Below are 26,809 nucleotides of genomic sequence, written 5' to 3' on the forward strand. Positions count from 1 at the left end.
ACATTCTCTCTCCCTTGCTGGCTTTAAGGAAGCCAGTGGCCATGTTGGGAAGGCCCACATGGCTAGGAACTGAGGATGGCCAACAAGCACATGAGCTTGAAAGGGGATCCTTCTCCAGTTGCACCCTTAAATGGGACTCAGTCCCAGTCAACACCTGAATTGTAGCCTGGTGAAGCCCTGAAGCAGAGAACCCAGCTAAGCTGTGCCAGATCCTGACCCGCAATTACTAAGACAATAAACATGTGTTTCAATCTGCCAAGTTTGTAGTTGTTTGCTATGCAGTAATAGGTAATGAATCCAATAACTAGAGCCATGCCATTGGATTTTTCTTGCAAACTTGCAAAGGGAGGGACAGTGGAGGAAACAAGCCAAGCACCCTGAAAGCAGGGCTGCCCGGAAGTTCACACCGTCTGTGCCAAGATGCACCCTCTGCAGTAAAATTCAATGTGTTTGAATTGCCTTGAGGCTGCCAATTGTGTCCATGGGCACAGACACCAATGCCATGACACCCACCTCTCCTGCAGCCCAGCCCCCTGCTGAGGATGAATACCAAACCTGGCACACATGATCAGGGCACAGAGCCTGGCGAGGAGACACCACCTTGGAGCCCTTGTGTCGTGGCCACTGACAGCCAGAGGGTGAGTGTCCACGACTGACACAGCAGACCCAGCAGAAAGTGGTGGCCCTTATTGAATGCCACCATCTACCATCTACACTCTGTGCCAAATGAGCTTTGCTAATAACAGTCCTCCCGATAAATCTGGGTAGCCAGGGACCCGGGAGGCCCCAAGAGTTGATATGGCTTGTCTGATCTCCTACTTGAAAGTCAGTATGACCCAGCAGGAGCCATCTGAGGAAGGCTCAGGCATCTTCTTCCTCCTTGTAGGGCAGTCCTAAAGTCTGGGGGGTTGTACGAACCACCCCAAAGCTAAGACCATACAATGTGCTCTAGCCCAGCCCTGAGCATTTATACTGAGGAAGTCCCCAAACTCTCACCACAACCATCAGGGGGAAACTGAGGCACAGAGAGGCTGTTCCTCACCTAAGGTCCCCAGCTGTTAAGAGGCAGAGCTGAATTCAAACAAATTCAGGCTGTGTGGCTGCAAAGCTCCCACTCTAACTGCTGGGCCGGGAATGTAAAGGGAAACCTCTTGGGTCAGATTCTGTTCTTCCTTCTTCTTTGCCAGTGTGGAGCCAAAGTTGGGAAGTAATCATACACTTAACCAGCAAACACTGCTGTCTGCCCATTTCCAGGTGCAGTAATAACCCAAAGGGAGCATGTTTCCTGGTGATGTTCATTCTCTGAAACTGCAGTCTGCACCCCATTTTCCTGCCCACTTCCTAGGGGGAGATGCCCACTGACACCAACAGGAGGGTGGTCTCCTGCAAGGGGCCACTCAGAACGCTGGAATCTTGGGCCTAAGAAGTATCTTCTTTGGAAAAGGAAACTCAGATCATTCTGCTTCCGAAAATCCCTGTTATTTTTTTTAGTTTATTTGAGAGAGAGAGAGAGAGAGAGAGAGAGAGAGAGAGAGAGAGATAACAACTGGGGGAGGGGCAGAGAGAGAGAGAATCTCAAACTGGCTCCGCACCGTCAGTACAGAGCCTTGGGGCTCCAACTCAGGAACGGTGAGATATGACCTGAGCCAAACAGGGTCCGCGGCTTAACCAACGCAGCCACCCAGGCGCCCCCGTTATCTTTTTAATGCGTTCTCTTCCATGTATGTTCTGAAGGTAGAAAAATCACGAAGGTTTTGTTCACAGCTTCTCATTTCTCTTCCTCCTCCCCTTGCAAATAATCGGTTTGGAAACTTTTGTAAAGGAAGCGGTTGACTTGGTAGCCCAAAGATGTGGAGGTGAGGAGCTTCTAGTCAAAATGATTCAGCAAGAAACCATCACCGCCCCGCGCCGCCCCAGCCGGAGGCAGGCAGCCCCCACCCCGGCCTGGGGGCGGTTTGCAGGGCGGGGCCCCCCCTGCTCTCCAGCACTGGGCACCGACTACCCCAGTGCTCACCGCTCTCCACGCAGGCAGCCATGCGGCGAGCCCGGGAGCTGCTCGCCTTCTGCTGCCTGGTCTTGAGCACCACCGGGCGCCCTTCGCGAGGTAAGGACAGGGTCTCCCCTGGGCCACTTCGGGTCAGGGCTCCAGGGCTCTGGTCGTCCCCGTGGCGAGGTCCCGAAATTGCCCGACGGCGGCTGGGTGCGCCATGAGCTTCCAGCCAGGTTGCCCAAGTCATGTTGCTGAGCCCCAGGGACTGCCTGGGGCGGGTGGGGGGAGGGGGCGGGAAGAAAGCGTCCTTTGTTTTCAGCCCCTACAGAGACCGGGGGCCTGAGAACCGTCCGCCCAAGGGAAGCTTTCCTGTGGCTCCTCCATGGGGACCTAGCCCCGGAATGTCCAATGGTTAGTTCCTGCTGCTGTCCTTCGACTTGGCTCCTGGGAGCCTGAATATCAAATACTTCCTGCCGGTCCAGCGTTGGGGGAGAAGGGGAGGGAGGAAGTCGCTGCTGTGCTCCTGGCAGCTGAGGCAGGAGACTGGGTGACTTGCCCAAGCTACACAGCCAGTGAGCACCTGTCCTCACTAGAGCACGGAGAAGTAGGCGATGCCCTCCCATCACTGGAATCATAGGCCAGGGTCACTGGTGGGGACTTAGAGGGCCCCCACTACACCTCCTTTAACTTATATGGTGGAGGCCTCATATGCCCTCATGGTGACACTGCCTCTGACCTCTGGATTGTCTCAGGTGGGTGCTGCATTTGGGGACATCAGGGACAGGACACCCTGCTTCCTCTCTCTCCTCAACCCTCCTTCTTAGCTCTCATGGTTAGGACCCCCCTTCTCCCCGGGATGCCACTGTCTTCCTGTGCCCCCTACTTAGTGCCCATCCCAGGAGGGGACATCGGGGGAAGAAACTGGATGTTCAGCACATTCCTTCTCAGAACCTTAGTGAAGGGTCTGCTGGAGAGATGTGGAGCCTGCTGTCTTAACTATACTGGGATTTCATTATTCACACTCATTGTCAATTGTTTTGCCACATTCCTCTGCTTGCCTGTTTCCTCACTGAACAAAGCAGGGACAGGAACAGGATTGAGTGGGAAATCCAGAGACAGGTGGCACTGGCCAACTACTAGTGGCCTCTTGCTGGCAGGTGCTCCCTCTGCTGCTGCTTACTGCTGGACCAAACCCTCTCCAATCCATGCCCACACCAGAGCCGCCTGTCCCCTTGGGAGGTAGGGGAGATGGGCTCTAGACAGCAGCAGCCCTCCGCTGTGAGACCTACTCTCTGTCACTGAGCAGCATCTGGAAAGTCCAGAGCCCACACTTACATGCAGAGAGCCTTGGGGCACCATAGACTCCCCAAACCTACTAGCTGTGGAACCTGCAGCCTAGCCTCCCTAAGCCTCAGTGTCACCATCCATGAGATGGGTAAATAACTGCATCACCTTGGAGAGTCCTGACTGTGGGGGCCCATGGAAAGCACTCTCACTGGGTCTGGGGTGCTTGGGAGCCACCCACCCACATCTCTGCTCTGAGTCTCTGCCATGTCTGCCATGCTGATAGCTTCCCCCACCCCCACCCCTCTGATGTAATCCCTTCTGGTGCTTCCTTCATTTGACAGATGAAGGCCCAGCAAGAACCTCAGAAAGAGGGGCTTGGAGGCCCCTCTTGTCTGGTGGATGGACAGAGACAGGAACTCAGCCCAGCCCCAACCCTGCCTCCATGGCTCTGACAGCCTTTCCCTTCCCTCCTCTGAGAACAGATTCCAGAGCCTTCCCATGGGGGAGTAGAGTATGACAGGGCCCCTGATGATGGTGCCATTTGGGCATATGACTTCCCCACACACAGACACTAAACTGCACTGACAGAAATGCAGAGCCCCATGGCAGCTTCCCTCTCTGATCCCTTCAGGACTTGGGAAATTGCTGCATCATTGTCCTTAGCCCATCTGTTGTCTCTCTGGGAGGCTCCACTGGGCTGCCATGTCATACTCTGCCTCCCTCCCCTGCCCCTAGCCAAACTTGCAGTGGCCCATCTTCCCATTTACAGGGCTGCCAGAGCAGAGGCCCCAGAGACCAGCAGCCACCACTCTTTCCACCTGTAAGATGACATGAGTTCTTGTTACCAGTAGCAAGGGCTAGGTACACCTGCCACACCCAGAGACCACCAGCAGCAAGGTTCACACTCCCCTGCATCCTGGGAAGGGGCCCTGAGAACTGCTATAGGCTGCATCTGGGCCCATGGGGGTCACCTGTTTACCCTCAGCGACCTCTGCTGTAGCCATATTGCATATTTGATATTTGTGAATTATTACACTATTCATGTCATTTGTCCATAAAACTTCATTTGTACTGGCTCCTGTCTTCTCATCACTGCTCTGTGAGGCCAGTGCCATTAACATCCCTATTTTACAGAGAAGGATACAGAGGCTCAGAGAGGGGTAGGCAACTTGCCCAAGACTTCACAGCCTGAGAGGCATAGCTGGGATTCAAATTCTGAGCATGCGTCAGTGGGTTAAATCAAGGACTAACCATATGTAGCCTCAAAAGGATGGGCCTATCCTTAACTGAGAGCCCCCAGAACACAGCTGGGTGGGTGCAGCCCCATGGAATTCATGGCAATGACCCAGACTTACTGAATTTTTGTGTCTTACAAGACGAGCACATGGATATGGGGCTCAGGGTGACATCTCCAGGTAGGGGCAGTACCCTACCCCAGTGGACCCCAGTACCCATGAGCCTAACATTCACTACCCACCACCCAAGTTCTTAAGCATAGCCTTCCAGACTGTAAGCTCTAGGAGCAGGAACCTATAGGGCCCCCTCCCCATGGGTCTCAACACCTGACCCACAACAAGGGCTCAGAGATGCTGTTGGGGAAAGCCCAGCGTGGATGTGTCCAAGCAACTGCACAGAGGAAACCACCCCAGGTGACAGGGGAAGAGGCATCTGCAGGGACTGTCAGCATTTGGCTCTTGGGCACCCTGGTTCCCTTCTCAGGGATAGTTTCACAAGCTGGGGTTCCCTCCACCTCTAGTAGAACACTCCTGAAAGAGAAAGGTGATGGGGAACCCCAGCCTCCCCAGAGCACCCCCTTTTCCTTCCACTTGCAGGAACTAGCCCCCCCCCCTCATAACTGGGACCCCCAAAGTAGCAATCAGGGTGGGGCAGGGCAGGCCGGAGGGGACCACAGGGTCTAGTCTTCCAAACAGCTTCAGTACTTGGGACACATGACCAGCATCCTGGGTTCTACTGCCTTCCTACAGGACATGTGTCCAACACATCTTAGTTTTTCAGAAAAGTAAATTAAGGAACATCTACCAAAAGCATTTACTACTGGATTATTTTACCAGCTGTTCTTGGTGAGGAAGTCTTTGCCCCATGTCTCTTACAGACATTGCTTGTAAGTTTGGTGGTAATTCCAAGGCAGATTACTCCTCTTTACTCTGTGTAGAAACAGTCAACTGTTGCAGCAGGTAACATCCTGGCAGTGTCCCCAAGCTTTGGCATCATCTGTCCAATTGTGGATTTCATTTAAACTCTTAGGTGTTCTGGGGCCTGTACATGCAGTACTCCCCTTAGAGAGGAGGTGCTCGGAGAGCACCTTGGGGTGGCCTCCAGAGCCTGGCACACAAACAGGGGTCAGTGTCATACTCTGAAGGAAAGGGTGTGGAGGCAGATGGAGAACAGGACAGGATGTTGGGAGTAGGAATCATTTGGGATTTATATGGAAAGTTACATTTTTAAGCAAGGAATAGCAGAACATTTCCTTGAAGCTCTGCTTCCCATTCTGATCAGAGGGAGAGGAGACTTTTAGACTCCTCTGGGTGTTGAACAAGGAGGAGGGGTGGTTTATGGAAGACGACAGGGGGAGATCCCCTGGGGCAGGCCCCAAGCAGCTGCGGAGACTGTGGGATCCCCGGCTGCCCCCTAGCTGATTCCTACCCACAGGTTCTGCTGCAGTGCCCGCTGTCCTGGGCCTGCTGAGTGCACGGCCCCTGGGAGGAGGCTACAGCAGCCTCAGATAAGCAGCCCCCTAACTTTAGCATCTTGCATCTGCACCCCAAGTGTTCAGTCCCGGGTGCTGTTACAACTGCATGCTGGGGGCGGACCTCGGTCCCCCACTCAGCCCAGCACAGCCTGCTGTCTCCCTCATCTGCCCCCAGGTCCCCCTGTGCCCTGGTGTCTTGCCTAGTCTCTTGAGTCATTTTCTTCAAGATCAGCTACAGTTATTCCTCTCCTGAGAGCATGAAGGGTCCCTGGGCATCCTGCTCCCGGGGCTGCTCTGGCAGAGCCTGCATGCCCTCCTTTCATACTTGTCCACCCTGGCCAGGCCCCACAAGGGACATCTGCCCACCTTCATCTTTGCTGTTCCCCCAGGCTTTGTGCCCTTCTGGGTGTGCCCCCCACTCACTCCCCAGCTGGCATCAGAACCATTCAGGCTGTGATGCAGAATCTGGGACTGCATTCCCTAGGGAAGGCCCACCTGCCTGGGCAGGGGCAGCACAGTGCAGCTCCATGCAGAATTTCTCATTTCTCCTCACAAAACTGCTCCTCTGCCCATTGCTCTTTCTATTGTCACCCAGGCCATCACCATGTCCCCGGTCTGAATCCTGGATCAACCTTTGCTTGCTGCCCCCGCCCCCCAGCCTCCAGCTGCCCTGTCAGTCCTGTCTTAGCACAGCCTTGTCCTCTTCACCTGGGTCACCTCCACAGTTTTTTCAGTGGCCTCCCATTTGCCAGCCTCCACCCCCTCCCCCCAGGGCTCTCTTCTTGCCCAGTGTCAGCTTCCTGGGAGCCTCCCGGCCTGCTCACCTCCCCTTCCAACCTCCCCTCCAGGACTGTGGGCTCCCCAGGCTCTGAGTCATTTGGCATTACCTGTAGTGTAGCACCTACAAGAAATACTTCTTGGATGAGAAAAAAAAAAAATGTTTGGTCTTTATAATTATTTGAAGCTGATTTAAACCCACTCTGCACTCCTCTGGGGCCTTAGTCTCTCCTGGGTGGAATGGGGACACATGCTGCCCTTGGTTGTGACAAGAAAAGAACAGTTCTGGCTGTCCTGCTCCCCAGACTTCAGCTGCACAGCACACACCCAGATGCCCCATCCCTGATGACAGCCCAGGGCCCCCTTCGTGTGGGAGGGGCTCACCCCTGGCCCAGGCCACCCAGGCTGCCCTGTCATCTCTTGCTCAGAACCCACATGGTGGCTCCTGTTCTTCTCTGAAGGACCACTGCCTCTTTGGGACATTGATTCTCCATGAAAAGCCTTTCCCTGTTGATTTCTCTTGAAGGATCCTAAAAATAGATTTGACTTTTCAACTTTTTTTTTTTTAATTAAAAACTGTTCAGACAACTGTGCTGATGAAGTTTTACTGACTTGAAGCCTACATTTTAGGAAATGTGGTTAAATAAAAATAAACCAACTTCAGTGTTTTCCCTAAACTTTTTGTAACATTACCGAAATTGCTCAGGAACCAACATCACATGTTTGAACAGGACACTTATCTGAGGTTAGGCCGCACCTATTTTCACTTCATTTTTTAATCCTGTTAAATTCAAGGAAAATTAAATTTAATATGTTTTATTTAAAAAACCATTAGCAGTGGTTACCTTTGAGATCATGAGTGACTTCTAATTTTGTTCTTATATTCTTCTGTATTTCTTTAATGTCCCACCAAAAATACATAAGCTTATAATCAGAAAAAGCAATAAATGTAATTTATACAAAGCAAAAAATAGAAGTCATATTGATCCATAGCAAGGGGGGGGGTGGTCCTCTAATCTCTGAGAGCAGGAATAACATTAGAGCTTCAATCCTTGTGCCAACGTGGCTTCATTCTTTCTCTGCCATCTAGACTACATTGATGAGCAGAAATGAAGCTATCAAAATGGTTTTTTGTTTAAACTAAAGATCATGCTACACTTCCTGTGGTCAACAGGCACAGGTGCTAGAGGAGGAGGCCCCCCCAGTAACACCACCTGAGTCACAACCATGTGGGAAGCTGGGGAAATGCAGGTTCCAGGGCCTGACCCAGCCCAACCAGCCGAGCTGCTGGTGCTCAAGGATCACAAGTAGTTTTCCTTGTTTCCATCTTCAGAGACTTTAACCAAAGACTGTCCTGTGAGGGCTGGATTCCTGCAAGAGAATCCCAGTGTTGTAAGGGACAAAGCTATGAGGGAAACTGAGGCCAGCAGATGGCCATAACCCTGTGTTGGTAAGGGCACCAGCAGTATGCTGTTTTCACAGGGGACAGAGGGCAGGTCCTTGGGGCTGCTAAAGCTTTGGGAGCCTCGCAGAGGTATCATGGGCTTAGTCTTGATGTTTCGCCTTTGGCCCAAGGAACCAGCTGGGGAAGATCCATCTGCCAGGCGGGGCCCTGCTTGGTCAAGCAGTGCTGGCCCTCCCCAGACAGCAGGAAGCCCAGGGCCACAGAACACACAGACCTGTACCTTCCCATGCCAGTCCTCCTTCCATTGTACTACTCACACAGGGGAGGGGAGAGCAACCAGCCAGTGCCCACCTCCCATCCCACCTGTCCTGGTTCTCACACTTGGCAGGGGTCTCATGTACACAAGGTGTACAGCATACAAGGCACTGTGTGCACAAGGGGGTCTTGTGCCATAGCAGGGGCACAGCACACAAGGCACCATCCTGCTCAGCACTTCCTAGGCCCAGCCAGCCCACTGGCCCTATCTAACCCCTACCCCCACTCCCATACAAGGTAACAGGCATTTCCCTCAGCCGCCTTCTGTCAGTCCCCATGGGTGGGGGACTCCTTGTCCCCAGTGGAACATCCCAATGCAGCTTCCATTCTAGAAGCTCCCAGAGCTTCTATTAAAGCTCTGTTGAACTTACACTGCCACTTCCTCCCCTCAAGTTGAGATTTCTTGACAACCCAGGGAACCAGCAAGTATCTTGACTCCCTGAAGGCCTGCATGCCTTGTCACCATTATCTTCCTCAACCCAAATACACTTGAGTGTCTCTGACCTGAGCCAGACTTGTCTCTCAGGAGGGGATGGGGTGGGCTGGGGTGGGCTGGGGACAGGTCAGGACTAATCTCTCCACCTTACATATGCTCAGCCCGGAAGCTTGGTTAGTGCTGCTGCTACCCACACATCCTGAGTCTCCACTTCCTGCTGTTTCGGCACCTCTGCCTGGTGCTAAACTCAGGCCTCCCCTGACTGAACATAGCCGCCTGCACCACAGGTGCTCCCCAAGGTCACAGTAGAGGGAAGCAAAGTCTCAGAGCAGCTCAGGACACCATGTCCCTATCTATACCCACAGCCACAACCACGTGTAGCTACTGAGCACCTGAAATGTGGCCATGCTACTGAGGAGCTGATTGTCACAATCTGTTTAATTTAGTTAATGAAATAAAACCACTCAGCTCAGGATCATCTCTGGCATGCTAATATTTCAGGGAACTCTGGGAGAAAGTCTTAGTAAAGCAGTTTACAAATGTAAAATCCTCTTCCCATTCTCCCTCCCACCAGTTTATTTAGACTTTTCCCTCCAAACTTTTGACTTTTTATTTAAAAAAATTTTTTTATTATTATTTTTTACATTTATTTATTTTTGAGAGACAGAGAGACAGAGCATTAGTCGGGGAGGGATAGAGAGGGAGACACAAAATCCGAAGCAGGCTCCAGGCTCTGAGCTGTCTGTCAGCACAGAGCCCAACGCGGGGCTCGAACTCACAAAACCATGAGATCATGACCTGAGCCAAAGTTGGACGCTTAACTGACTGAGCCACCCAGGTGCCCCTGACTTTTTAATACACCAGTTGTCCACTGTAGAAAAATTGACAAATACTGTAGAAAAACTGACAAACAGAGAAACCTAAATTCACCATGAGATGAGCCACCAACCAGAAAAGGCCACCATTGGCTTGTTGTGATACAGAACCTGTGGGGCTTTTTTTTTTTTTTTTTAAGTTTATTTATTTATTTGGACAGAGCATGAGCGGGTAAGGGGCAGAGATAGAGGGGGACAGAGAATCTAAAGCAGGCTCTACACTGTCAGCACAGAGCCAGATGTAGGACTTGAACTCACAAAACTGTGAAATCATGACCTGAACCAAAATCAAGAATCAGATGCTCAACCAACTGAGCCACCTGGGCACCCAATATATTCGTGTTTTCTTTATAATAGTTTGTAACCCGAATTGGCACACACCCATGCCTCGGCTCTCAGCCCTTCTCTACATGCCCTCCTTGCTTCAGCCACGCTGGGGTCCTGGGCCCTCAGACTCCTCTGCCCTCCTGGCCCACAGCTTGCCCCCGGGCTCTCTGTACAGATTTGTGCAGATGGCACAGCCTGATCCTGCATCTCCTGTGGACAGACCCCTGCACAGCTCCTGCCTTGCTTCACCTGCTTGCTTCTCTAGTGTTTGTCTTGCCTGTTTATTTACGGAATGTGAACTCCAGTGAACATAGATTCTGCACCCCCTGAGCCTGCGGGATGAGGAGGGCTCCAGAAGGGCCAGTGAGTGAGCTGGACAAATAAATAAAGTCGGGTTCCTTCTTCAGAGTGTGGCCTGGCTCTGCTTCTGTGGGAGCTGAAAGCAGAGGATGTGGAGAGCAGGGCAGGGGTGTGGGGGTCCCTAGTTCTGCCAGGCTCTGTCAAGCACTGAGGGACCCAGCTGCTGGGGGAGAAGCCCCTCATGTTGTTTACCCCATCTTTTATCCAAATATGGGCCTCTGTGGAATAGGAAGAGCATGGAAGGATGAAAGCAAGCCAGCCATCCCTCCCTCCACCATACACCAGCTCTGCAGTGGAGCTGGGTGGGAACGTCGCCCAGGCCTGACCCCCATCCTCAGACTTGTATCCAGAACAGCACAGAAGGAGGCAGAACGTGAGGGGTACTGGGCTATGCTGCTGCCAGGAGCTGGGGCCCCTGGGGAGGCCAACCCAGAGCCTGGAAGCTGGGCAGATTCTGACAAGAGTCACTGAGGCAGGGTACAGTAGGAGTGTAACCACAAGTAAGAAAGTAGGACAGGCCTTTGGGCACTTCCCCATGGTCCACTTCTTGGGGACAAGCTGAGGAGCTGGGGCCAGATGGTGGTGGCCTCAAAGGCCAACTGGGGTGATTCTTCTAACCCCTGGGGCTGCATCCTGCCCAGAGGCTCTGCCACCTGGAGACATGTTTCGGTTTTCTTTAATGCATTAGAAATGAACCTGGGTTCTGAAGGAGGCTGTGTGGGCAGGCACAGAGACAGGACTATATTTTATTCATCACCAGACCACTCACTGCGCCTGGTCCTCAGCTCTGAGTAGGGAGCAACCATGGGGACACATGATAAATGCCGTGTGGGGTGTGGGGTGGCTGGTTGAGGGGGTAGGTAGATGGCTGGAGGCCACACTGGGAGCAGACAGGAGAACCAAGGTATGAGGTGCAACACTGGCCTGAGGACCCTGCTAACAGTAATGTTCTTGTCTAGTTCTGTGCTTCTCTCTTTCAGATTTTTGTGCCCAGACCCTTAACTCAGATGTGAAACCAGGATTTCCTAAAACAATAAACCCCAATGACTCAGCAGTCCTCAAAGCAGCCAGACACAGCGTTGAAAGGTTCAACAACTGCACAAATGACATCTTCTTGTTCAAGGAGTCCCACATCAGCAGAGCCCTGGTCCAGGTGAGGGTCTGGGTCTCACCAACAGCCCGTCAAGGACATCCCTAAGAGGCCAGGCTGCAGTGACTCCTATCTTACCAGGGGCTGGCCCAGCTAGTACCCATCCATCAAGAACACAGACCCAGGCAGGCCAGGAGGCTGAGAGCAGCAGCCACACAAACAGCCCATGAGCAGCCAAAGCCAGAGTCACCAAGGGCACAGCCAAAAGGCCCTGAGCCACCTCTTACGAAAGCATGCTTCTGGGAGGAGCCATCAGGTTGTGGCCTACAGCACATCTGGAACTAAAACAAGGAGGGCAGGGGCGGAACGGGGCAACTGGCACTGGGCATGCTGAAGGCTGCTGGGTGGGAGTGGGGGGTGGTGGTAGTGGGAAGAAGTGGAAAGCCACCCCACAGGAACCAAAGCGAGGAAAGCATTGCCCCTGCAGAGTGCACACACTTGCATCACCCATCAGAGCCCCTGCCCTGTCTCGCCCCCGCAGCAGCCCCATAGGACATCTTGCCATTTTCCATTTGGGCCATGTTTTTCACTCACAGAGCTTTGCCCAAACCACTGCCCCTTACCCACACACAAACCCCAAGGAAAGGTGGTGAGGTGGTCCTACTCTAACAGTTTTTACACATACGAATAATGGTACCCCTGTGTAACAAGATTATTGGAAATTCTAAACATCTTTATACTTTTTGAAAATTGCAAACTTATTTATTTTTGAGAGAAAGCATAAGTGGGGTAGGGGCACAGAGACAGAGGGACAGAGAATACCAAGCAGGCTCCAGGCTGACAGAAGAGTGCTTGATGTGGGGCTTTAATTCACAAACCATGAGATCGTGACCTGAACCCAAGTTGGATGCTCAACTGACTGAGCCACCCAGGTGCCCCAAAACTGCAAACTTGTTAAAGGGCAGCATATTTTTATGATCAGAAAGTGTGTTGTAGAAAGGCAGTCTGGTGTACAGTGGGCTTTGAAAAGCTGTCCCATGGAAATAGCCAAAGTGTTAGCTCTGCAGGGACTCCCCTCAAGGGGCTGTGGGATCTTCTCAAGCCTGGCTCTCACCTCCTGCGGGAACACCATAAGCTCGTGATGCTCCTGCTGGTCCTCGAGGGCCTACAGGAGCTGGTGGATGGGAGGTTATCCCTTGGTGACATTGGGGACTTTATTTCACCTGGTTCTTAGTGGGGCTGAGGCTTTATTGAGAGACCACAAACAAGGAGATGATCCAGGTTGCTGCCACATGCAAGTGGAGAAGATCTATTTTGAAACTGGGAAAAAATTAACCACGGCTGGCATGCAGGGCAGGGACTAACCAGCAGGTCAGCACAGGCTGCAGGTGAGTGTTGGGCGTGAAGGGGGCATCAGTTCACCTTCACGGGCACAGGGCCCATCCCTGCTGATGGAGAGTTCTGGGCAGGAAGGAAATGTCTTGGACACAGAGCCGCAGTCTCACCTGGGAACCAAGAACTGGTGCCATGAGCAGGACCAACATGAATGGGTAAGAAGGGAGGGTTCTGGGGTCTAGGCAGCAGTGTCCCTCCAGAGCTCTCTGGTGAGTCCCAGATAGGCCTGCACACCCTCAGCCCCTTTCCAGGGGTCACGTCCAGGCTTCTCTCCTCCCTGTCTCCATGCCTCCTGCTGGTGTGGCCAAGTAACACAGATGTGGCCTGTTTCCCCCTTAGATTGTGAAGGGTCTGAAGTACATGCTGGACATGGAGATTGGCAGAACTTCTTGCAAGAAGACCCAGCACCCTAGTCTAGACAACTGTGACTTCCAGACCAACCACACCTTACAACGGGTAATCAAAGGGGTCTCGCCTCCTTACACGTACTCACTGCTGTCCCAGCCCCTACCCGCTCCCTAGGACTTTGGGAAACACCCCCTTCATCACCTCTCTGCCTGCAAAGTTCCAAATCTCACTCACAGACCCAGGAGAACACAGAGATGAGACTCCCAAGAGAGCACCTCAACCTGCCCACCCCACACTTCCTCCTACCTGAGGGACACACCTCCAGGAAATAAACACCACGAACTTCCGGACAGGGGTAGTTACAGCAAAAAGAGTTTTCAAACAGTTCAGAAATTATAGACACACATATACATGCAGGGAGAGAGCAAATGTGGCAAAATTCAATTTGCAAATGAAAGAAGTATATATTCTTGAATCACTCTTTCAACTTCTCTGTAGATGTGAAATTCTTCAAAATAACTTGGGGCAGGAGGAGAGCTTAATAAGGAAAATGCACACACACACAGGTATGTGTGCACATGCACAGCCCACAGGCAGCAGCACCAGAACTTAACCTCTGTGGAGCATGTCGGGAGGGCGGCCTCTGCCCCAGGAAGATTCTCAGGAGGATTCTTCTTTGTTTCAGACTTTCAGTTGCTACTCTGAAGTTTGGGTCATCCCCTGGCTCCAGAGGTTCGAGGTGCCCGTCCTCCACTGTCAGTGACTTCCACCTCACAGCAAGACTGCACCTGTGCTGTTTACTGTGCTCAGTCACAGCCCTGTCCTGGCTGTCACAGACCCTTGGACCTTCTAGAGGAGCTCAGCAGTGAGCAGAAGTGCCCACAGGTTCACTGCAAAGTAGCCAGAGTGGAAGAAAAAGATACTGCCCCTGGCTAGATTATTTCACATTTTTTTCTAAACTTCATTTTACTAATGCTGTGTCCCAGACAGATTTGGGGTCTGGACACACAGGAGCGAGTCCTCTGGTGGGAATTTTTCAGGTTCTGGACCCCTGAGCAAGCCCAATTACCCTGTGGTCCCACGCTCACCAATGAAAAGCCCAGAGATCCATCCCTCTGACTGAATAACTGTTACAGCACTGGGCAGAGGACCCAAGTCTGCTATTAAGCACCTTTGCCCTTTCATGGATGAATAAAGTCATGAATAAATAGGAATAAAGAACTGACCATCTCAAAGCATCTTTAAAGGGACAGTTAGGAGGGTGAGGTGTTGTGAGGGGTGCCCCTCACTTAGTGGTCTAATGAGTATAAGTGACTTCCATAAAGCCCCTTGGAGGCTTTTCCAGCCACTCACTGCTAGCTAAAATATACTGAAGACCAAAGCAGCCAAAACAGGCCAGCATATATCTACATCATGAACTGGCAGGACAGAAAGCACCCCACTTTGGAGGGCACTTACCCTCCAGCTGGGTATTCTTCTGACAGGGAGCCATACACCCAAGTTCTCTCCACTGCCTTTGAGGCTCAGCATGCACACAACAGCACCTGGGCAGGTGGGGTGAGGCAGAGTGCTGGGACCACTGCCCACAGCACCTCAAAAGAAGGGAGTCCAGGTTAGGGATGGAGGTGTTGTGTTGAGTTGGGAGAAGGAGGGGACCACTGTGAGGTGGGAGGCACTAGGGTCCTCGTAAAAGACAGGGATTGAGCTGGCATTAGAAAGTGCAAGGCTGGGCCACAGAGACACCCAGGAGCTTGTAGACAGAGGCTTCACTCAGAGAAGACAGCCCCCCCAGCCACCTTGTGTAACCCTGGGTTCAAATGCAGAGCCCCTCATGTTGGACTTCTTCCTCTCCAGGTCTCTTCAAACTACAGGCAAAGTACACTGTTGCCTTTAAAAAAAATACAACTTGATAATTCATAGGAAACAAAATCTACATTAAATATGTATGACAACTTAGTACACAGTTATAAACTCGATCAGTGTGAACACCATAATGAATTATCCTTTGGCTTCCTTCAGTGAGGACAGAACTACTTTAATAATCCAAATCCTCATTCATTTTTGCTGGCTCACCGCCTTCTGGTCATTTAATTCAGGGACAGTAATGGCAACTATGCCACAAGACATTTAATTTATTCGATGACTCTGAAGGCCATCCTTTCATAAAGATAAATGAGTTCACCCGGCCCTGTTGATCCCATACATACATTAACAAGGTGGCAGGAACACCACCTTGGACACAGACAAGGGGACAAGAAGACACAGCAAATGAAGGGATGACCCCCTGCTAGCTCCCAGTCAGTCCTCATTTACATTTAAAAATGGATCAGAGCACAGAAGGCCAGGCCTCTCCTGAAAATTATTACTAAGCCTCCAGTCCCACTGGCCAACGTGGTATCACCTGGCCTCAAGGTCAAAGACGAGAATGCACACATGTCTGGGGTAGAGCAGCCTCACAGTACCACTGCTCCAAGCTGAGCTGCATTTGAACTCCCCCCGCCTAGCCAAGAGCTAGGGCTGACCTTCCCTCTGGGAACAGAGAAGGAAGCCTCACAGTTTAATCTCAAAACTCTCAGGTTTCAACACCAACCTATCCCCACAATTTTCAAAACATCATTTGAAATCTTGTCCTACAGGGATGCCTGGGTGGCTCAGTAGGTTAAGAGTCACTCTGACTTTGGCTCAGGTCATGATCTCACGGTTATTGGGTTCGAACCCGGCATTGGGCTCTGTGCTGACAACTCAGAGCCTAAAGCCTGCTTCAGATTCTGTGTCTCCCTCTCTTTCTGCCCCTCCCCTGCTTGCACTCTGTCTCTCTCAAAAATGAATAAATATTAAATTTTTTTTTAAATAAAATCTCTTCTTATAAAGTAAACAAAGAGAAGTCTTAGAACTAAGGCAAACCAGCTACCAAAGATGCCAGTTGGCCGTGGGCCCCCAACCTCAGGCGTCTGCAAACCTTCTCTACTTGGGGAGCCTCAGGGACCAAACTCCAGGTGGAAATGGGACATCTGCTGTTTTATTATTTCCAATCTGCTTTATGTACTACACCTCATAGAAAACAATGCTTTAAATAACTCTTACACCAGCCATGGTCACAACAGAAGAGGCTGGGCCAGTGAGCCAGTGTGAGGCTATTCTGATTTTTGGAATACAAGAGCTGGAATACCTGTGTCCTCCATAGAGATATATCTACCAATCATACTCTCGCAGACGTTTTTTTGTTCTGGCCGCCCCTGAGCAGGCCCTGAGGGCACACTGTTTGTTCCATCAATGCACTTTGGCCCTATCAAAGATTTCTCTCCAGACTGACCTGGGAAGGGATGCCAGAGAGCCATTTGGTAGGATTCAAACAGATGAAACTAAACACCCACACAGAGATGGTGTAACTTACTGCAGGGAGCAGATGTCAGCCAGTGATGCCCTGAAGTCTCATCTTGCCAACCCAATTTTACCTGCTGTTTTCAACTTAGAGCTTTACTCTGACTAGGAGAGAATGACTGATACAGAGGGAAGCTGTGACACCATCTAATGTTATTGTCACTGAGAAATGTAAAGTTAAGTACCTGGGATTCTAAGACATACCAGAAATAGGACTGAAGAGAAGAAATACTAATTGCTCAAGGTCTTGAAACTGAGCAAAACCAGTCAAAATTCTAACAGTCTTGCCCTGAGTGTTCTAGCGCTTTCCCCAGCCATGCCTCCTCACTAACTATACACAGACTCTAAGGGATTCAGCTCTACTGTCCCTTCTCCAGGGGTGCAGACAGGCCCCAGCCATGACGGGTGCCTCCCCAACTGCCATGGGGGCCACCTGTGAAGCTTGAAACTATGATGATGCCAGGCCACTCTAGAAGACCAGGAACCCCAGAGGACTCTGATGTGCAGCCAAGGTCCAACCCTTGGGCTGGGCAGTGACCACCAAAAGGCCAGGTCCTGGGAACACCACCCTGCCTCCTCATCTCCCAGCTTCCCCAGCACATTTTATAGTCAGAGCACGGTTTCTGGCCCAGCAGTGTACTGGCCCTGTGTTCCCAGTGACTTTGGGAAAATCACTCCCCCTAGCTTCCATTCCCCTATAAAATGAGGCCACATCTCTTTCCATCAGTAAAAGGTCAGTGTATGTGAAAACCCCTTTTTTTTAAAATTTATTTAAAAAGTAAATTAACTGAACACTTTCAGAGAGAGAGAAAGCACTCATTGGGGGAGGGACAGAGAGAGAGGGAGAGAGAGAGAATCCCAAGCAGGCACCATACTGTTAGCATAGCACCCAACACAAGGCTCAACTCCAACTCAGGAACCATGAGATGATGACCTGAGCCGAAATCAAGAGTCAGATGCTTAACTGACTAAGCCACCCAGGAGTCCCTGTGAAAACACTTTCTAAACTACAGACCACTCTGCAAATGCATGTTGATGATAAAAATCTCAAAACAGGGCCTCTGTCATATGAAAGGCAATAAGTGAATCCTGACAGAATTTTTGTAATAGATAATAAAGAAGCACACAATGAATGAATCACTTAATTTAATTTTAAAAGCATGTTAGTAATTCACATTAGTGCAAATCTGCTTCATGTTTACAACAAAAGCACACCACATACTTAAACCTAACAAGGCTATATTTTGTACCTCACCATGGCAAATTACCAGATAAAACACAGCAAATGACACTTTGAGACAGAAAATCAAAATCTGAGTTAAAGTCAAGACTCCTTTGCTGAAAACTCTGGAAAGCAATTTACCAGCTTCTCTGCACTGCTAAAAAGTAAGCACTAAAACCAAAGCCCTCTGTTCTCAATCAAGAAGTCAACTTATATATGCTCCTCACATTTAAATTGTTTTTTATGGCATAATGATCAGGCTTTCCCTTTTCCTGTACAGCTGATGTATGGGATGCACCATTATCTACTAAGAAGTATTTAATAATCACTACTCAACTTTCTTTTCTATAAAGTAATATAAATAACATTAAGTCATTCACCTAATACATTCTGCATTGCATCAACTGGACTGAAGCCAATCTCTGACCCTGTGCTACTGCTGCTGCACATAAAGCCATCCCTGAACAGGTAACACCAGATGAGCCAACCACCAGATCCTGCCTGTTTTGCCTAAAATGAGGCCAGCCCAGCACATGGGAGGGGGGTGGCCGCTGTTGGGAAAGGGAACAAAGGGATTAGTGCCAGCCAGTGCAACACCACATAAATGGTTGAGATTTTACCACAGCTATCAATCCTCTTTGAATTTTAATATCATTACCTATTGAAAATATTTCCTTTATTAAGTTACTTAAAACAATTCTAGAGAGACGATCTCCTATGGATTCTCACAAACAGGACAGAAAGGAACAGATATTAGGCCCATTTTGTAGGCTGGAAACAGGAACACAGTATGACATCAACAAGCCCAAGAATAAAGCACTGCCAGGAGGCAATGGCTGGAGGGGCTGCCCTGTGCCCTGAGCCAGCCAGATGGACTGCTTGTCCCTAAACAAGGTCCTGACCAAAATGATCCTCTTATCAGCCCTCAATGGAATCAAATTCCAGTCCCTGTTAACATAATTATATTAGAGAAAAACTCCCAGGCAACACCATCAAAAAAGATTAATCAGCAGAAAAGTCAATTTAATTATCATTATTACATGGGTTCCCCTGACAAAATTAGGACCAATGTACAGGCATACCTGTCAGGAAATACAGCAACTTCAGGCTTGTGACCCTCTAGCAAATGGCACTAGCATGTGCACTATTCATCTGTGGGCCTAGTGGTGAGGAGCAAAGGTATGTAAACAGGACCTGCTTAAATTCTCCCCTGCAGTACCCAGCTGCTGGATCATTCCATCAATGTAGTAAGTTGTTCACAGAGAAGAGCCCAGGGAGTCCTGAGCTGCTGCTTCTATGCATTTACTCGGGTCCTTGCCTTTAAATGGTTATAGGGACTCAGGAGTCTTGAAAAGCCTCTGGTTCAGAGTGGGACAGGCTGGAGGGTGTGAGCTATGGAAGGGAACACCCAGGATCAAGGTCCCAAGTCCCACACAACTCTACATCTAGAGTTAGAATATCACTCTAAGGTCTTTACTTACATAGCTCCGCCCACCAGCCTCAACACATGTTTGCACTGAGCTCTCCTTGCCCTTCCCATGCCCCTCCCCCAAAGACAGGTATTACCCCATTTTATAGTAAAGACACTGAGGCTGGCAGGACAGCCAGTAGCAAAAACAAGATCCTTAGACAGCTCATCTACACTCTATCCACCAAACCTTGAGGCCTGTTATAAGTGTATGAAGTCTCCTAAGTCCTAGAGAATCACTGTACTTAGAAAGGTTTTTTTTTTAACAGAAAATAGTTTAACATGGACTTATCCTCCCTATGGCAAATTATGCTTCCCTCTAAATGCAATGTCAAACCCAGGGGAGAGGTATCCCACAGGGGCCCAGACATCCACAGGGTCTCACTGTCCACTTCCAAGGACTGGCAGGTGCAGATGGAAAGGGCTGTGTGCATGGTACCTCCTGGAATAGGAGTAGTGCCCAGTGTGAGGACTCCTGGCACAGCCACAGTCAGGCTGGCTAAACAGACTGAAGATTGAGTCTGCAGAGGAAGGGGGCCCTGAAGGAGCCCAGGTATAGATGCCCATCATGCTCGTGCACTTCACTGATGTAGGAGGCCACCTGCCCGTCGGGATCGTGCAAGCTTCTCCGGAACGCCCCGCTGTCGCTGAGTTCTAGAACAAGGCTGTACCGTGGCACAAACTTCATCACAGTCTCCTGACTAAACAGCTGGGAAGGAAACGGCATGAGGAGAGGTTAGCTTCTGACCAAGGGAGTGGTGTGAGCAGATCCAATTTGCTAAAAACAAGACCAAAGGCCCAAAATGGAATCACTTATGCTCAGTCCCACATCACTAAACCAGATCTAACTTACTTACAGTTTGGGCTCTCCCAGAAATAGAATTTTACATGAGTCAATCAGAAATCTCCTGATCAGCACTAGCAAGGTAATGTGCCTGACAGACCCCTTCCATCCCCTAAAGGAAAACAGCCCAGCAATAATCAACCTGGGTTTTTTTGTTTTTGTTTTCCCAGGGTAACCCCCTTGGTTCCCACCTCTTCCTGCCCGGAAGTCTTTCATTTTGTACAGTTCCTCCAAACTCCTATCTGCTCGACTAGATGCTGCCCGAATCAGGAGTCACTGATCAAAGCCAATAAGATCTTTGACATTTACTCAGTTAAATTTTACTTTTAACAGATGCCACAGCCACTCGCCATCTCATAAGGACCCAGCTCTTCCAGTGACAGGGAAGCCACATAGAATAAACCAGCTCCCTGCCCTTGGCACAGGACCTGCCACCCCACAGGCATCCCCCACCTCTGCCCCCATGCAGATCAGGCCAAGGAGCCTCCTGTCATGTGCACCCAGAGGCAAGGCTAGCCCAGCACAAGGATTACAGCTTTCTAACAGCCCTCTGCATGGTACCCGCTAGACCCAATGCAGGCGCTACTCCAGACAACCCAGCTGAACCCAGAGAAGGGTTCAGGGCTCCCCACATCTGACGAAGACACAACACTGAAGCCAATGCCCAGACTGACATGGACTCCACCACAGCTTAACCAGAATGAACGCCAAGCTCTCAGACTAAGTTTAACACATTTCAAACATGCAAGGTGCAAATGATGGAGACATGACAGCAGTTTGTGTTGATGAGGAAAGACCTGGACAAGTTAAATGAGCATGTCCTTGCCCCCTGAGCCCTGGCAGCTCTGCTCAAGGCCAGAGTACAGATGGAGGAAAACCCCTCCATGCTAAGCAAGGCACCGTCTAGCAGCCTCCTGACTCAGCCAGGTCAAGGGCCACATGGGGCTACTGAAGGGTTTTAAGAGCAGAGAAACCAGAGGGTGAAATATGAAATTTCTGGCAGAGCAGGACACTAGGGAGGAAATGATGCCAGTACACGACTGCATAAGGCCAATGAGCGCAAATTAATAGGCAGATGTCTACCTCTTTTTAATTTTTTTTTAATGTATTCATTTTTGAGAGAGAGAAAGAGACAGAGTGAATGGGGGAGAGGCAGAGAAAGGGAGAGAGAAAATCCCAAGCAGGCTCCGTACTGTCAGCACAGACATGGGGCTCGAACTCAAAAAACCATGAGATCATGACCTTAGCCACAACCAAAAGTTGGATGCTTAACTGACTGAGCCACCCAGGCGCCCCTATCTACCTCTTAATGTAAGGGGAAACAGCCAAACAACTGTACGTGTCCAGTGGATAATGTCTCCTAGACAAAGGAGAAACCTTGCAAAGGTCCAAACAGACATACAAGTTGACTGAGTTCTAAAAAGTTTTATGGCAACCAAAGTTACATTATAACTTAAAACACTCCATAAGACTTCCCATGGCCTGTGAAATGCCATCTCACTTCAGTGTTAGGTCCTCCCTTTTCTGCTCTATCTTATCCCTAAGACATCTCACCCTCTCTCTTTGGTTTAAGTTGCTTTCCCAGAAAGCCCTCAAATCTTCGCCCCAATTTCTAACCCCCAGTGCTGAAACTTCCCCACCCAGACTTTCTAAAAGCTCTTCAAACTCAACAGACTCCCCAGCAGAGGAGACCAGGCCCCTGACACCAGCTGCTGATGCCAAGAACCCTGCCCTCATGCCTGATCCCTTCTCTCCAAGCCATACAAGCCGGGCTCCATGGGGTCTTATCATGTGTATGCACCTCCCACCCCAGGCTCTGCCTTACCACCCTTCCTGGCTGCCGCAGCCTCCTCCACGCCAAGCTCCTCACAGCCAGTGGAGCTATGCCACAGGCTGCTCTCCACACAGCAGCTTCAGTTGTCACTTTAAAATTTCCTTTGTGCTATATCACTCCCCACCCAAACAATTCAGTCAAGAAGTGACTTGTGAAACCCAGCAGGGTAGGTGTGTGCAGAGGCTGGAACCACAGAGGCCTAGACCAAGAGTCAGTCTTAGCAGGGTGAGGGACAGTCCACGCTGGGGGTAAGGAGAGGGCAGTGGCATGAAGCAGGGCATCAGAACCCAGGCAGGGTGAGACATGTTCCTACAGTGGGGTGATCAGGCACAGGCTGGCAGAGCTCAGGCAGAGTGAGGAGGGTGTTTGCCTGGGGACGACTTGGTGCAGGTACCAGAGTCTCTGAGAGAAAAGGCAAGCCCCTCACATGGCTGGGAGGAGGAGGAAGGCCCAGTGTAGGATGCTAGAGCTCTAGCAGGACCCATGATGGAGGGACAACGGTCAGATTGGTGATGTCTGGGGAATCTGATCAAATAGGTAGGAAAGATAATAGGATCTAGGTTTCTTACTACTAGAAAAGGGAAATACAAATACGGAAGTGGAGAAAACTAGAATAAATCCTGTGGTATGAGACTGGAAGCAGCAATACCAGCATTACTTACCAGCATCAATTTAAATAAACAGATGGCAAATAAACATGTGTGAACATGTGTACATACACTGTATATACAGTTGACCCCTGAACAATACCAGTTTGAACTACAGCAGGTCCACCTATATGCAGATTTGTTTTGATAAATATAGTGCTGTATATGTATTTTCTCTTCCTTACAATTTTAATATTTTTTTCTCTAGTTTACTTTATTGTAAGAATACAGTATATAATACATATAACACATAAATTATATGTTAATCAATTGTTTGTTATCATTGAGGCTTCTGGTCAACAGGCTGTTGGTAGCTAAGTCTTTGGGGAGTCAAAGGTTATAGGCATATTTTCAACTGCACAGGGGCCAGTGTCCCTAACCCCCATGTTGTTCAACAGTCAAATGTATTGATAAATGTATGAATACACATGCATATATTCCCTGGTTTTGTCTATTGAGGGAGCCTGGTGGCAGTGATACACCAAAAGCAATGAGCACAAGCAACACCAGATCCCCTCTAGAAGGAACCAGGGCTCCTTGGAGAAATGGTTGATTACAGAGCTGGAACATGGAAAATACAAGATGAGCCTAAACACTGTATGGTGCCAGAAAGTAAGGAACCACTCCAAAAATGTTAGGAATATGTGCAAAGGTCAGGGAGCCACACTGAAGGGGCTCCCACTGGCCATAGCCAGACAATTTGAGCCTCAAAATAAATAATGATAGCAATAGACTATAATCCATTGAATAAAAAAGACAACCATGAGATCATACCAATGTTTACTTATTTAGAAAGTACTTCTTCACAAAATATGTGTTAATTACTAGTGGAAAAGGAGTGACTTCACAATGGAGAAGCCTGGCATTCACCACAGAATCAAGTGGCCAACACTGCCACCACCAGCATGGGACAAGCTGACATCATGTGCCTCCTCACAGGACACACTGAGAACACAACTTCACTTCATGGTCTTCCTGCCAGAGATGCATAACCTAAATCTAATCATTAGAAATGCCAGATGACCCAAATGGAAGTATACTCTGCAACATAACTGACCTGTAATTCTCAAAAAGATCAAGACTAAGGCACTGTTCCAGACTGAAGGAGAATAAAGAGACGTGACAAGTCAAGGCCACTCCTTGTCCTGAGTTGAATCCTCTGTTATGACATCACCAGGGTAACTCCCAAAACTCAAATGGGGTCTGTGGATTGGATGGCCACCACTATCCATGTGAGTTTCCTGTTTCAGTGGGTGGTCATGGGGAGAATGTCCTTATTACAGGAAAATCACAAAAGTAGCTGAGGATGCAGGGCATCAGGTCAGCAACTTATTGCAATAGTTCAAGGACAAAAGTCCTTTGCTGCTCTTCTAAGTCTGATACTGTCTCAAAAATAAAAACACAGAAAAACTAAAAACATACCAAAATCCTCAATGACTTCAATCACATTTAGAATAAAATCTAGCCTCTTTTTCACATCTGCAAGGCCTGTGGTCCTCTCCCATTGCACTCAATCTGCCGTCTCTGTGGCCACACAAAGGTGCTGAGCTCTCCCGCACCAGGAACATGTGTCACCACTCTGGCTCCTTCTCATACCTGTGGTCTCAGCTCCCTGAGCACACATCCTTCCACAGTAATTCTGAGAGCCTACCGTGTGCCAGACAGTGTTCTAGGTGCTGCAAACACAGGAGCGAACTAAAGATGCAGCATGTGTTCTGTCATGCGAAGAAACAAACCACCACCCCCATCACCACATCACATCCTTGCTGTGGGAAGACGGACAGGCACAGAATTGGAGTACTCACTACAGTCAGTACGGGTATTATGTGCATATTCTCATTACATTTTTTCAGTACCTAATGAAATAGAACAATGCTATTATTCTTTCCCCTTGAAAGATGGAGGAATTGAGGCAGAGAGAGATCATATCATCTGCCCAGGATCCCACAACTGGTCTGGCCTTCTTCAAAACTCCCGTCCTTCCCACCTCACTATTCTGCCTCCTCCTAGGTCCCAGTAGGAACAGATGGTGGCTCTGGAACCAACAAAGTGAAGAGGAAGAATGTGTTATTTCTAAACAGATCAGGATTATCCACAGTGACACACTGAACTTGGAACAAAACCGAAGGCCATGGGCCAGCCCGACAGAGCAGGTACCCACAGCCCCTCAGCAGGGCCCAGACACAGGGCCCAGCAGTACAGAGACTCAGTAATTACTGCCTAGTACCTTTCAGGGCCTTAAGTTACAATTATTTTAACATCTATTCAATATTCAATATCCAATATCAATTTCAAACATCTATTCGGTCTGTGAAATGGAGCTTGTTAGAAATGAAGGTTTCTGCATGATAGAAGTACCTATATCAGCAGGTTGCTCATCCAGTATAAAACATATAGAATTACACTGAGTACATTTCATGGAACTCACTGGGGAGAAAGGCTTTTGTAAAGGATCTGTGGCTGGCCATTGGTGGGGGTAGGTGATTTTTTTTTTTTTAATGAAAAAGTTTGGTTCCTAAGAGGTCAAAGGTCAAGATCTGGTACAGGGTACAGGAGAGATCGGGATGTGAATGACAGAAAGTTCCAGAAGGTAGGAGGACGCAGGGTGGGATGGGGCCGAGGTAAGTGTGTGCCTGATGACCATTTGAGAAGCAGCAGTATGGTCTGCAGGGGCCCCATATGAAGGCCTAGTTGCAGGGTCTATGGAAAGGGGAGGTATGGAGGGGGCAGGCATGACTGACAGACCATGATGGTGAGGTGACAACAAAACCAGAAGGAAAACATCAAAGGGTTCAAATGTTTCAATTTACATTTCAGGCTGAATAATAAAATATGTTTTAAAGAAGTCACTAACAGTACTAAATATGATCAGAATGAGAATTTTTAAAGCTGTGAAGGTCAAAAAAAGATCGTAATTAGATGCATTTTCATTTTGTTTTTTGGAATTGTAGTTTTCATACTTACCTTAAAAATCATTCTTTTAATATAGGGTCTCTCAGATAAGAAATCCAACATAGAAAACCCAGGATTGGAGCGAATAGTCCCCATGCCGACCCAGTACCCGCCAGAGCTGCTAGGTCGGATGTTGTCTGGAAATCCAGGCAGGTTCTCCACGAACAGATCAGCCCCTCCCTTCATCAGGCCAGACACGTAGAATCTGAAAAATTCACCCAAGCAGGTAGTGAGCAGTAGCCCCCGAATTTATGGAAAAATTTTAGCCAAGCACCAAAATTGTCTTGGTTCCAATCAATTTATGGAAACAACTATAAACCTGTCCATCATGAACAAAAGCACAGCTGATGACAGGGGCCCCTGCCCTGGGCCCAACTAGATGCAGTTGCAGGGAGATGGCCCACCTAATGGATAAAGGGACCCAGGATGCATGCAACCAGCATTAAATTGAGACTCTCCAAAGCTACGACTTTTCAAGCAGGGTGAGATGGGGGAGAAGGAAAATGCATTCCTGAATTTTACTGCTTTCCTTATCACACAAAAGAGAAGGTAACCTGCCGCATCTCAGATCACGTAGGTTGATGTCTCCCAGCCCATCCCAGGCCAGGCCAGGCCACAGTGAGCTCTGGCCATCCCGACAGCTCAGTGGGTACCGCACGTACCTTCTTATCCTTGCCATTGTTGTCTCGGCCACCAGGACAAAGTCCTCTGCAGGAGAAAGCTGCACTCCGTTGGGGAACCGCAACTGGTCCAGTAAAACCTTCACTTCCTGGGTCTTGGTGTCATACTCTAGCAGGCTGCAGGGCGCCAACAGCTAAGACTCACGTGGGAGAGTCCGTGGCCTTGCCCCATTGGAGCCTTGCTCCCCTCTGAGCCTGAGGCAGAGGCCTGCAGAAGGGGATCCTCCTTACGCTGCAGTGACAAGGCCCCTGGTGGTCCTCTGCCCAGACCTGGCTCCAGGCTGCCCCTGGAGGCCTTCCCATCTGAAGCAGACCCAGGCATCCTCTTCCTGAGAACCCCCTAGTCAGTTTTCTCGCTGAGCTGGAATCTGGCTCAGCACCAGGGAGGGCCCCCATGGCTCCAGCCTCACAGGAGTTCCCCTTTGGAGGGATGACCTGAAACCCAGGCCAGCCTGCACGGTCCTGC

General features: G+C 49.7%; 2 protein-coding genes across 6 annotated transcripts in view; one reads left to right on the plus strand and one right to left on the minus strand.

Moving 5' to 3' along the window:
* The first annotated feature begins 1,867 nt into the window (after nt 1–1,867).
* Nucleotides 1,868–15,191, plus strand: CST7 (cystatin F). 4 transcript variants are annotated; one of them, XR_007461953.1, is made up of 5 exons: nt 1,948–2,104; nt 11,442–11,635; nt 13,307–13,423; nt 13,814–13,881; nt 14,001–14,083. XR_007461953.1 is itself a non-coding variant. In XM_049650127.1 (4 exons), exons 1-4 carry the CDS (start codon nt 2,035–2,037, stop codon nt 14,076–14,078), a joined length of 459 nt encoding a protein of 152 aa, XP_049506084.1. In that variant the 5' UTR covers nt 1,868–2,034; the 3' UTR covers nt 14,079–15,191. The 4 variants fall into 4 exon arrangements, 3 of the variants coding, with proteins under 3 accessions (XP_049506084.1, XP_049506085.1, XP_049506083.1); XM_049650127.1 differs by lacking the exon at nt 13,814–13,881 and having other exon boundaries at nt 1,868–2,104; nt 14,001–15,191; XM_049650128.1 differs by lacking the exon at nt 13,814–13,881 and having other exon boundaries at nt 1,868–2,104; nt 11,463–11,635; nt 14,001–15,191.
* Nucleotides 15,192–17,825: 2,634 nt separating this feature from the next.
* The window catches only part of APMAP (adipocyte plasma membrane associated protein), a 35,521-nt gene continuing 26,537 nt past the window's right edge, over nt 17,826–26,809 (minus strand). Inside the window, exons 7-9 of one of the 2 annotated variants that reach the window (XM_049650118.1) lie at nt 26,326–26,460; nt 25,676–25,868; nt 17,826–20,095 (exon numbers count right to left, since the gene is read on the minus strand). In XM_049650118.1, coding sequence (XP_049506075.1) covers nt 19,886–20,095; nt 25,676–25,868; nt 26,326–26,460 — 538 coding nt within the window. In that variant the 3' untranslated portion in view covers nt 17,826–19,885. The remainder of the gene's footprint in view (nt 20,096–25,675; nt 25,869–26,325; nt 26,461–26,809) is intronic. The other variant, XM_049650117.1, reaches the window with a different exon arrangement.

This window comes from Panthera uncia, assembly GCF_023721935.1.
Source record: "Panthera uncia isolate 11264 chromosome A3 unlocalized genomic scaffold, Puncia_PCG_1.0 HiC_scaffold_11, whole genome shotgun sequence".
Lineage (NCBI taxonomy): Eukaryota > Metazoa > Chordata > Mammalia > Carnivora > Felidae > Panthera > Panthera uncia.

Coding starts and splice junctions, on each gene's coding strand:
- CST7 (XM_049650127.1), top strand. CDS start 2,035: ATGCGGCGAGCCCGGGAGCTGCTCGCCTTCTGCTGCCTGGTCTTGAGC. Junction 2,105..11,441: donor CACCGGGCGCCCTTCGCGAG/GTAAGGACAGGG, acceptor GTTCTTGTCTAG/TTCTGTGCTTCTCTCTTTCA. Junction 13,424..14,000: donor CCAACCACACCTTACAACGG/GTAATCAAAGGG, acceptor TCTTTGTTTCAG/ACTTTCAGTTGCTACTCTGA.